The sequence below is a fragment of the Nansenia antarctica genome (genome assembly GCF_963989245.1).
Source record: "Nansenia antarctica genome assembly, chromosome: 13".
NCBI lineage: Eukaryota > Metazoa > Chordata > Actinopteri > Argentiniformes > Microstomatidae > Nansenia > Nansenia antarctica.
The window spans coordinates 22,926,942-22,939,639 of NC_137683.1; the positions used below are offsets into that span (position 1 = coordinate 22,926,942).

The 12,698-nt window shown below is 42.9% G+C and overlaps 1 protein-coding gene across 1 annotated transcript in view; it reads left to right on the forward strand.

The window, feature by feature from the left end:
* elovl2 (ELOVL fatty acid elongase 2) overlaps window positions 1–12,465 on the forward strand; it is a gene marked incomplete at both ends in the record, with an annotated part of 19,511 nt that extends 7,046 nt beyond the window's left edge. The window contains 7 exons of the mRNA XM_080544114.1: window positions 2,531–2,594; window positions 7,049–7,236; window positions 9,115–9,189; window positions 9,389–9,560; window positions 10,177–10,301; window positions 10,506–10,640; window positions 12,346–12,465. Of these exons, the coding sequence (XP_080400240.1) occupies window positions 2,531–2,594; window positions 7,049–7,236; window positions 9,115–9,189; window positions 9,389–9,560; window positions 10,177–10,301; window positions 10,506–10,640; window positions 12,346–12,465 (879 nt within the window). The remainder of the gene's footprint in view (window positions 1–2,530; window positions 2,595–7,048; window positions 7,237–9,114; window positions 9,190–9,388; window positions 9,561–10,176; window positions 10,302–10,505; window positions 10,641–12,345) is intronic.
* Window positions 12,466–12,698: the final 233 nt, after the last annotated feature.

Here is a 12,698-nt window from a genome sequence, read left to right on the forward strand (position 1 = left end):
AGTGGTTTTTAGGATTATATAAAAAGCAGAGGTCAGGGAAAAGCTCTCTCTTTCTCTCTCTCGTTGCTGTGTCCTGTTGTGAGTAGCATTGTTTTGTGATGACCGGTCAGGTCATACTAACACACTTTGATAGGCAATCAAAGAACACAGGTGTTTTCAACTATTTAACCAAAAATGTAAAATGTACTCAAACTATATTTGAAGAGGGGAGTGGAGAGAGCATTGTAGACGGATGTATATTAATATCCGTTTCCACATTTATATTTGGCAGTCTTTTGGCTATATTTTGTTGATAGCAAAGCTTATCTAATATTGATAATCTGACTCCAATGTAATTATCACTATGTGCAAAGAATTGAGTCTGTGCTTATTTAGTGCAGGAAAGTACAAAATTAATGAATCAAATGAGGCTACAATAATACTGTATACTTCTACATCTATTAAAGGCAAATACTTCATAGTAAAATGTTACCTTCTAATAGAGAGTGATCTCATCAAATCAATCAAATCAAATCAAATTTTATTTGTATAGCGCATTTCTTACAAGATGCAACTCAATGCGCTTCACACAATGAAAATGTTCAGTCAATCAGTCAATCAATCAATCAATACTGACAGAGCCGCGAGCAGGCAAAAGTAAAAAACCTGTATACTATGTAGCCAGGAAAAATTCCCTTGCAGCCCTCTACCAATAGAGCGACTACTAGCCAGTTTGCTTACCAGTACCCAGCGGTCCCCCAGGGGAGGCCAAGGACCACCGGCACAAAGCAAGCAAGCAAGGGCAAAAACCTGTACACCATGTATCCAGGAAAAATTCCTTGCATATTATCGGCGTACACACTGTCCATAAATTTAGTGTTGTATTTGCATCGTTCTGCATCCAGTATGGTCACAGGTCCTGCCAAAAGAGAAACTTAAGCACAGTTATGATGCAACAACACAATAGAGACAATAAAGATGACAGCAATACAACCTGATGGTGGTCCTGGTACACCCTTGTACCGGTTCCAGTACTGTTCTAGGTGCTATTTGGAGCTGACAGTGCCTCATCAGCACCCGGGTCCATTTTCCTGTCAACACAAATCTCAAAATACGAGTATGGTGTAATGGCCTAGTGATCCTAGTTCTATAATGTCCAATGTCTCCCTTAGTATCAAAAGGCGACATTGAATAAGTAGGTTTTGAGGTCACGCTTAAAAATGTCCTGAGTTTTAGACAACCTCAGGCCTCATCACAAAACAATGCTCACAGCATGATGAGAACCTCACAACAGGACACAGGAACAAGAGAGAGAGCTTTAGCCAGTCAACAACTTTTTGGCCCTGAAAAACTCCCTAGTTGCTATGGAAGTATGTTTTCTCATACTGTATGATGAATGAGTTTGGAGGCATTTGCTTGTACTTGTGCTGACAAGATGTTTCTGTACACATCAGAATTGGGACCATATATACTGCATGCACTAACTGCAATGTAAGTCGCTTTGGATAAAAGCGGCAGCTAAATGGCATAATTATTATTATTAAATGTGCTTGCAGTAGCAAGCAGCACTTAATGTTCTTGTTATTATTATTATTATTATTATTATTATTACTACAATTTCTGAACTCATCAGTGCTTTCCTTCCTTTTAATGAGTAGTTGAAGATGATCAAACTAATGTTACATGCGCCAGAAAACCATATCATTCCCTCAAGGTGTATGAATATGAATATGATATGAATATGATATGAATATGAATATGATATGAATATGATATATGTTATGATTCCATAACTGTGATGCGTCTCCACGTTTTTGTTGTTTGAGACGTGCAGGATCATTTTTCCTGGAAATGAGCGTAAGTAACTTGATTCAGTGTGTAATTGAAGGTCACCGTAACCGCAGTCGGCCTGGGCTACATCTCAATAGTCATTAGTGGCTGCCTCTCCTCTTGTCCTCCTCTTCATCTGCACTGATATGAGAACACAGGACAGGTTTAAGCAGCATGGCGGATGGCTACCTGACATTTATTTTTATCCATCCTGCCCTTTCAGGTCAATGTGGATGTAGCCTGGCATGCCAAGGTTCTAGGTCCAAGATCCAAGATGGCGCAGCAAATGGCTGCAATCGGATCTGCTCCTGCTCAACATCGCTATTTACTTCCTATTTTGCGACTTGTTGATTGTTGCTTGATATTGTTGAGCGAGGAGCATAATCCCAAAGCATTTCACTATGTCAATTACAGCTGAATGTGATGCACATGACAAATACAATTTGATTTGATTTGATTTGATCCTCTCCTCTCCTAGGGGTAGCCCATTCAAATGTGAGAATCTCAGGATCTCGCCAAGCAGGAGACGTGGAAAGGTGTAGAGGAGGAGGCCACTAAAATTGTTGAGATAGCCTAGATTACGTTTTTATATTCACTTCCTGGACAGAAGGAGGAGGGAGGCATCTAGAATCTGACTCTCATGTAGGCTTTACTTGAATGAATTGCACTAACATTTTCTTGTTTCTTCACAATTGACTTTTCTCATCTCTCTTGCTTTCAGGACCATTTTGAAAGTTTGGACAATCGGTTAAACACATATGTGTATCATCTGTTTGGAGAGAGAGGTATGTACCTTACATTTGGCAATTAGTCTCCTAGCATCCAAGCGTGTATGCATAAATAGTACAAGGCTACCATACCATGAACATCTTCAGGTTATTATAGCATTAACCTTGTGGACACCAGGATTTCTTAGTTGGGAAAGCCTGGGGAAATCCTTTACAGAAAGTAGTTAAGGGGTGGAAACCCGTTTGAAATCAGTGACACCTCGTGACAGATTAAACCAATAAAACACCTTGCTTGGGCGGAGCTCCAGAAGATAACCTTTCCTCAAAATGTCCCCAAAGCCGACTCAAACCACGACGTTTGGGTTGCAAGTCTTGGTGTTTACCTACCTCCTTGCAGAGCATCCTTCCCTTTGAAGCCTTCAGGCTTTCTTCCATTGTCCAACTCTCTGCAACGCCTATCCTGTTGAAAAACATCACACACATAAGAACATGCAACATGCAGCCAGCATTTGTCAAGATAAAAGAAACAACACTTATTTGTGTTGTGTTGTAGTATTGACTAATATTGTAGTCAATATTTATGGAATTGACCCGATTGAGTTCAACACACCCTCCTGGATGTTTTCAGTCATAGAGTTCGTTGACGGTACAATGGTTGGGTCTCACTCATTTCGTAAGGGATCATCTCTGGACCCCCTTTGAGATGATCATTCGTACAGTTCTTCAAAAGCTCCAAGAGTTCCAAAAAGCCAAAGACCAAAGCTCTTTATGCCTTTCTCCTGCCAGGAAAAGGTGGCGTTTTTGAAATACACGCTGGTCCCAGCCAACTGTCCTTTAGAAATGACTGCAGTGAAAGGCAGATAGTCCATAAATAAAAATATAATTCCTAAAATGTCATTATGAGAATATGCACATCTGCAATTGTTGCCAAAATCTTCGATTCATATTTTAGGAGAGAATGATATAAAACAATAAGCGATTATAAAGCATTGTTGCAAGACTAATAACAACACATTTAGGATGAAGATAATTAAATTGCAAGGACTACACTATTCCAAATACATTCAAAGGTAAAATGTTGGCAAAATGTGTATAAGAAGTGATCAGACTCAATCATGTGCACAGATCCTTTTTGTCTGTGTTTCATGTGTGTATGAGTGTGTTTTGTGTGTGTATGAGTGCCTTCTCTGATTGTTCTTTCTTTCGTTGTTGGTCATTTGCACCTTCTGATGCAAAGTCAGTGGTTTCGGGTCTGTTGAGGAGTCTCGGGCTGCGTTCGTAAATTCGCTCTGAGAGCGCCGGAGCGCACACTGGGTTCAAGGTCATAAAGGGACCAAGTAATTTGATTGGACAAGAGGCATTCCATGAGTGCTGATCAGATTCCCAAGCGAATTTACCAATGCAGTCTCTGATGATGAGGACTCAGATAAGAACAATTGGAAGTCTGTCTTGGCCCCTATGGAACCTCAGAGTGGGGAATGTGTGTGTGTGTGTGTGTGTGTGTGTGTGTGTGTGTGTGTGTCTATATTGAGGTAAGGAGAAGGCATTCACAAACCTTTCCTCAAAATGTCCCCAAAGCCGACTCAAACCACGATGTTTGGGTTGCAAGTCTTGGTATTACCTACCTCCTTGCAGAGCACTCTTCCCTTTCAAGCTTCCTACTGGTTGACTGTTGGAAACTACAAATACTCGGTGACGACTTTTGATTGTCCTGGCACCTCGCTGGTGGAACGCTGCTGTCAGGACTGCAGAATCGCTAGCTATCTTCCCCCGTATATTGAGAACCCATCTCTTCAGGCTACATCTTAACTGTCCCTCCTAAGACCTCCTCCTCCCCCACTACCCTCCCTGTACCCCCTGATTTATTTATACGTTTATAAATCTATTTATATAGATTTCTTACGATGACTGATGGATAGATGATCCACTTATGTAGACAAATGTATTTGCCGCTATGGATAAAGGCGTCCGCTAAATGCCAAATTATGTAAATGTGGTGTATGACTACTCTAAATTCTGTCCTATAAGCAGAGTGTCAGTGACATTTCCAATCCTTCAGCGCTCAGCCCCTGGGCGAGTAGCAGACCATATGTAGGTCAGTGTAATCATTACATTTACTTTAAATGTTTGGCATTTAGCAGACGCCTTATTCCAAAGCGACTTACAATCAATACATTTCACTCAGTAAGTGAATAATCAATCCATCAGTCGTAGCAGGAAAAGGCCATGCTCAGGCCAGGGGCCATTTGCAGTCGTCGTGCTAGAAGAAGGACGATTTTTCTGTCTTCTGACAGATGTTGGAAACCTTTAACCTTGTTGTTACGTTCTAGTTCTCTAGGGTGAAGAAGTAGTAACAAATTACAGTTGGTATGAGTAAAGTAAAGATGTTTATTTGGCCATGACAGTTTAAAAGTCTTCACACAGACCCCAGAGACCTTTGAGGAGAAGGTGAATCAGGAACTGCAGGATTGTGATGACAAGTGGACCTTCCAGACCAACTACAGCCTGACAGAAACACTCCCAGAGGAGGAGGAGAAGAGGGGCTGGAAGATCTTCAGACACTTTTCTTACGGACAGTTCAAGTGTGGTTCTTGCTTGAACACCTGGCCATCAACGCGGGTCATGGTGGTGTTCTGGTACCGACTGTTGAACTCTTCTGGGCGGGGCACGGTGCTGATGCGTCCGTTGGGTCAGGCCTGCCGACGTTGCCAGGACGACAAGTTTGAACGCCCAGAGTTCTCCCAGAGCGAGGTGGAGAAGACGCTGCTCAGACTGCTGCTAACGGTCCGAAGGAACTGCTACGGAGAGGAGAGTCTGGGAAAACATAGTGGTCGAGCTCAGGCACCTATAAACAAAAAATAAGTTTCATTTAGATGCAGTAGATGTTGTACAAACACACCACCACAGACTCAGACAAACACAAACACACCAAACACACCACCACAGACTCAGACACACAAAGTACAACTGCTACCAGTTATACAAGTTATTATTTGTGTTATTGACATGTATGCTTGTTTAGAAGCAAAGATGTAACCCCTACCTCCCCTCCCTTCCTGTTGTCTCGTGTCCCCCCCATCTCTGTAATCTTGTTTTCAATCATTGTTCTATTCTGTATTTGCATCTGCATTGTAAAGCGCTTTGAGTTGCATCCGTGTACGGAAGGCGCTATATAAATAAAGTTTCACTTCACTTCACTATGGTAATGATAAAAACAGAATTAGAACTAACAAACAAATGCCTCAAATAAAAGAAACAATAAACACATCCCTAGGATGGTTTTAAACCAACAAACAAAAAAGCCACTATGTAAAAATCCATAGAGTATAAAGTGACTATTCGAATACAAAACACAAAATAAACACTAAACAAATACTAATGAATTCACTTAACCCAAAGATCTCTACAAGATCACTAAACACAGAACACAACTAACAAACTAAACCAACAGCATGGCATGAATACAAAATGGTGGGAACTGTGTGATGGGATCACACAGCTCCTGCTGGTTTCCTCTCAGGGTCTTTTGTATGGTGTGGCCTCTGATGATTGGTTGGTGTTCTGATAATTGGCTGGTGTTGATTGGCTGGATGATTTCCCAATTATCAAGGGGGGTGGATCACCTGGACTGGACTCATCTCCTATTTAGGTTTTTTAAAGAGACACACACAAACACACACAGACACAGACATCCAGAACAGACACTACTACAGACACAAACATATAGACAGACAACCAGGCTACTGATAGCCGTCACACTTGTAAATAACTGCTACCTCATGGTTGCTATGACAATAATGATCTAGGCAAAAAGTTGCTATATTTGCGTGGATGAATCTTAGATATGGCGACATGCAGAAATCCATTCCTCACGCACTCACCTCTCCCTGCTTCTTCACTGGCCAACCCACCAGGCTGGTCGGGAATACAAATGTCCCTTTGGAGAACTGCAGGGCAGAAACAACAACAACATTAACTATGGAAATTACACAGTGACTGTATGTAAAGAAGCTTGTTTGTCTTACTGCCACATTAGTCTGTTGAACAGGTGTCACCTAATGATTGTCCCTGTTGTCGTTGGAATGTGAGTGTCTGGTTGGGTTTGGAGTCGGGTCCATGGTCTTAGGACAGGTGTTGGTCATCCTAGCGTGGCCAGATTCACCTGAACTAACTGATTTGTGTGGAACGGAGTCGCAGTATCTCTCGTAAATGGACTGCACTTATATAGCAAGCTACCATGCAAGGCACCGGCCCGCTCATTGGGAATTGGCCATTTGGGGTTCAGTGTGTTGCTCAAGGACAAATACCCCCACCCCTGTGATAGAATTGCTAGCTTTTTTGGTGGTGTAGCTGGTTTCCATCAGGTATTTAGGAGACGGCGGTCACAGGCCCGAGAGTTGTGTGGAACAACTCGGACCAGGTCTAAACAGTTTTAGTTGAGTGGGTGATGATGATGATGATGATGTGTGTGCTCTGCTCTCTTCCCTCTCTTCTCTCTCCTCCCTCTTCAGACCCCAGAGTACGAGGATGGCTCCTGTTGGACTCATATACCCCTACCCTCTCCCTCACCATCCTCTACCTCCTACTAGTATACCTGGGACCAAAATATATGAGGAGCAGGCCAGCGTACTCACTCAAGAGGTTCTTACTAGTGTATAACTTCTCTGTCACCATGCTGTCCCTCTACATGTTCGTTGAGGTACGTGCTACATCTGAACACCGCAAGACGGTCCTCTGTGGCTCGGTGGGTAGAGCATGGTGCTCACAACGCTTAGGTTATGGGTTCGATTCCCGCTGGGACCATAAGTACTGAAAAATGTATGCACTCACCGCAATATAAGTCACTTTGGATAAAAGTGTCAGCAAAATGGCATATAAGGTATATTGACAGGATTATAAATTACACATTGGGGGGTGTCCAGTGTATATTTGACACTTTTTGGGGCTGCCCACACTGATTAGTTTTTAGGGGTGCACAGACCTTGTTATGTTTTCTCTAGATTGAGGCAAAGTGCAGAGTCGTGAAGAGCATCTGCTCTTGGTAGACTTCAGAGTGTTTAAGACGGCACTATTAAAACCCCCCAGAATGCAGAGCTATTTTTGTGTGTGTGTGTGTGTGTGTGTGTGTTTGGATAGGCCCTGTGGTCAGTGTGTAGAGGTCATAGTGTGCTTTTGGCCCTCTGGGGAGAAAGGGATGGAGAGAGAGGAAATGAAGGAAAGGGGGAGGGGAGGAGATGAGATGAACCTATTATATCATATCTCTCTCTATCTCTCTCTCTCTCTCTCTCTCTGAGACCTCGGGGTATTGGTATCTCTGTGACCTCTGCCTATGACACAGTGTGCTGGGGGCTACAGGCGAACTCAGTTCTGTTCCCAAGCCAGACCAGGTTAGATAGACAAAACCCTCACAGGCTACTCTGACTGGAGAGACCATGCCAGTCACCACCACACAGCATAGATCTAGACTGAAGATTTTTTAATAATTAGAAGATGGTTGAGTGGCTTGAAATACACCATGGGTATTAGCAACATAGCCACTGCAGGCATGCGGTGGTTGACTGTCAGGGATAGGTTTCATATTTCGTTATATAGATCTGTGAAAGTAGCTGGACTATGATATGATATGATAATATTTAAAATTGTGTCACAAATGTTTTTATTCCTGCTATATAAGTATTAGAAAGAAGATACATTTTGTCTTTCTTTTAGCTCTATTTCAAGTACCTAACATCATCCTTTCTTGCTTTCACCAGTCACTACTGCTTCACTCAGTATAGCCCATATTGATTAACCTCTTAATTGTTTTGATCCTTCTATACCTCCCCTCGCATCCATCCATCCTATCTTCCACTATCTTTCGACTATCCAGCCATCATCATTTACTCCCACTCTAAACCAGTCAATCAACCAACTCTCTAGCCACTCCACTAAATTATTCCACCATCCAACCAACCATACCGTCTCTGACCTCATCTACTACCAATTTACAAAGGGCTTTTTTAAAGGGCTTTATTAGCATTTGAAACATAATGTTTACGTTGCCAAAGCAAGTGTGAAGAGAAAGCTATGTCGGAGTAGCATGCCGAAAATATTTATTAGAATTGTAGTAGGCTAATAAGAATAAGTATGAGCAATACAATGGTTGGACTTGCTGAAGAAAGCCTACCTTTGAGGAATTTTGTGGTACACTCTCAGAATATTTCTTTTTCTTTTTCTTTTTCTTTTGAGGGTTACCCTTTGATTAACCCTTTTGGGTCCCATATTGAACCCTGTAATAGAGTAACAGAGCAATATTTAGAAAAGAAAATGAAGGCGTCTATTTCCACAAGCTTTTTGAATTTAAAATAAAAAATGTTTACATAAGGAAGTTATATAATAAAATAAAATAAGTTTCATGAATCTGGTTATGATAACAATAGTCACTGGCATGAGACAGACTGGCCTTGCAGGTGTGTGTGTGTGTGTGTGTGTGTGTGTGTGTGTGTGTGTGTGTGTGTGTGTGTGTGTGTGTGTGTGTGTGTGTGTGTGTGTGTGTGTGTTTTGGGTGTGAGACTAACTGTGACTGTTTTGAATGCAGCTCATCTCAGCATCATGGGCTGGGGGCTACAAGACGTGTCAGGGGCTCCACGAGGCAGGGGAGGCAGACATTAGGGTGAGTATGTTTGTGTGTGTGTGTGTGTGTTGTGTGTGTGTGTGTGTGTGTGGTCTGTGTGTGTCTGTGTGTGCGCACGTGCACATGCACATGCACATGTGTGTGTGTGTGTGTGTGTGTGTGTGTGTGTGTGTGTGTGTGTGTGTGTGTGTGTGTGTGTGTGTGTACTCAATCGGGTTGTCTCCCCGTCTCTCCCCAGATAGCCAAAGTGCTGTGGTGGTACTACTTTTCAAAGCTGATCGAGTTCCTGGACACCATGTTCTTTGTGCTGAGGAAAAAGAACAGCCAGATCACCTTCCTGCACGTGTATCACCACGCCTCCATGTTCAACATCTGGTGGCACGTCCTCAACTGGATCCCCTGTGGACAGAGTAGGTACTACTACGCTCCTGAAGTGGGACACAGTGATAATTACATTGGAGTCAGATTATATACAATACTAGATATGCTTTGCTATCAAGAAAATAGATGCCTGCCCTAATTGTGGAAATGGATATTAATATAAATCCATCTACAGTTCCACCTCAATCCCCTGTTAAAACAGTTAATTGCTCAGGACTTAACCATTAACCATTCAAAGAATGGCTCAGTGTTGGGTTTGGTGAAAACTTCATGGCATTAAGTTTTAGTTTGTGATGTGTTTTTAAAACCAAAACAAACTATGATTTGCCTGCTTCAAACAACTATTCAAACGTCGTACCTCACTGTGTCTCCCTGCTGAACACCATGAACTCTGCATCGTTTTGTCACTTTATTGTCGCTTTTTGTCACTTTTTATTACTTATTATTGAATTGTTGATTGTTTGCGGGCTGCCGTTGTGGAACGTGGAGCAAGATCCCCAAAACATTTCACTGTCAGTTACAACTGTATGCGATATAAGGGACACATTTGATTTGACTCGATTTGATCGTTGAATTGTGTCTATTAACGTTGTGTCTACTGAAGGAACCAGATATTAAAATGTATTCCTTGTATTTCTTTTCTAGGTTTCTTTGGTCCGACTCTAAACAGTTTCATCCATGTGTGTATGTACTCCTACTATGGCCTGTCTTGCATCCCCTCAATGCACGCGTACCTCTGGTGGAAACACTACCTAACTCAGGCTCAGCTGGTGAGTTCACAGGTCTCATCTGATCTGAAACTCTTCTGTCTTCTCAGGGCTACCGGGTGTTAATGATGAGAACTAAGAATAATCCACCTTTGCTCCACTCTCTCTCCCCGCTGTGCCTCCTGCTATCTTTCTCTCTTCATTACTCCTTTCTCTTTCTTTGCCTCCCTCCCTCCTTCCCTCCCTCCTTCCCTCCCTCTCTCGCAGGTCCAATTTCTGCTGACCATCGTACACACTCTCAGAGCGATTCTCGTCCCCTGTGACTTCCCTGTCGCCTCTCTCATGTTCCTGACCATCTACATGGTCACCCTGGTCATCCTATTTGTCAACTTCTACATCCAGGTAAACGTATGGTTCTCTTTCAGCCGACACGCACTCCGTGTGCACTCGGGTGCTAGTACCAAAAAAGGGTTCTTCATTTATAATGGGTCTATGTAGAACCCTTTACAAGGGGTTATATCTTATATGTACAATCCCTTTTATAATGGTTCTTCATGACAAGCTTCTATATGGCTGCAAAAAGGGTTCCTCAGCATAAATCAAATAACCCTTACATGGTTCTTCTTGAAAGTGTTGACAGGTCTTTTATGTTATATGATGTGATACATACAGTGCATTTATCTCCAGAGAAGAGAGAGAACAATGTGATTTGGAGGTATGGCTATACGAGATTGACAGTGGTGACAACGTTGCACAACACAGAATTCAGTTCAGGACTGACAGCGCCTCTGAAATACAGTCCACTGCGCATTAGCTGCCCGATAGTTTATGAGGGCATTTAGCCTCTCCCGTTTCCTTGCTATGGCTTGTGCCCTGGCAGTACATATACGCATCCTGACATAGTCTTTCCATTTCAAATCTGCTTCCTTTAACTCATTCAGCAGAGGGGGAAGAAAGTCTCCCCAAATTGCGAACATTCTAGAGGGTGACTTTATTCACCAAAAATGCATAAATGATGAGGCTTCATTTTGTAGCCAATCAAAGTATTGTGTATTCAAAGTAAATACCAGATAAAACACTTAGGGCACTCTAGGTGGTGAGTGTTCCAGAACTCTTTGGCAGTTAGTGAGTTACATTGATGTCTATCATTTTAAACAATTCGCTGGCTCTCGTTTGTCTTGAAACGTACAGTACAGTATCCTCCCCGCAAAAAAAAAGCAAATTCATTATCAAACGTACCTCACATACACTATTAATAGACTGTCCTTGTTACTATCCCTGGCTTCATCCACTCGAATGGCAAAGCGTTTGTCTCCTCTCACCTCCTTGCCCTTAAGGCACTGAGCTTATGAATAGCGGTTCGCAGAATAAATGACAGCGCTATGCATGAGCCTTTTTTAAAGTTATTTTCCACTCTTATATTTCTTGATTTTTTATTGGATAGAGATAGTGAAGAAAGACAGGAAAGTAAGGAGGAGAGGGTATGTCAGCAAGGCATGGGCCGGATTCGATTCAATGCCGACATGTGCATACATACATGCTCTGTAGGCTATGGTGCTAGACCACTGGACCACTACAGACCACTGCATGAGCCTTTTTATAGGTTCGGCACTAGGCGGGGCTGCGTGCCTGCACCTAGTTTGATTGAATAGGGTTTCAGTGAAGAGGTACACCGTCCCATAGTGAGGCTACTCCCTCATCTCTTTCAGAGAACCTAGGTCGCCTACGTAAATGGAATAAATGGTAAATGGAGTGACTTACAGTATATAACACCTTATTCCAAAAGCGCTTTACAATGGCCTCTCATTCACCCATTCACACACCAATGGCGGCAAGCTACCATGCAAGGCGCCGGCCCGCTCGTTGGGAGCAATTTGGGGTTCAGTGTCTTGCCCAAGGACAATACGACATGTAGCCAGCTGGGGTTCGGAACCGCCGATCTGCACACCTTGCGATCATTAGACGCTGACTCTACCTCCTGAGCCACAGCCACCCCACACGTAAACCCTAGTTTGTAAATCTGAGACAAGGGAAACCAGTCTAAAAGCAGTGTTTGAATATGCATGGTGGTTGACTGACTGACTGACTAGTTCCGGTTCTCCCTCAGACCTACAGGAGAAGACAGCCCAGAGATGACGGCAAGCTTCAGAGGGACGTCAAGTCAAGCCACACCAACGGGCACTCTGCCTTGACCAATGGCACCAGCCTCAAGGAGAAGAGCCACTAGTTTGGACCTCACTGTCGAGGGGCTACTGGGGCCTGTTCAGGAGGGTGCAACGTTCCAGAAGGTTTAGATAGAAATGTGCTGTGTATAGGACAGGTAGCCTATGAGTGTCTTGTCCTGTTGAGTAGGAAAACATGTAGATAGCTGTAGACATTACATTTCTATCTGCAACGCTGTGAAAGTTTCACCTCACTGAATTCAACTCCTGATTTCAACAATCACCAGAATCTATCTAT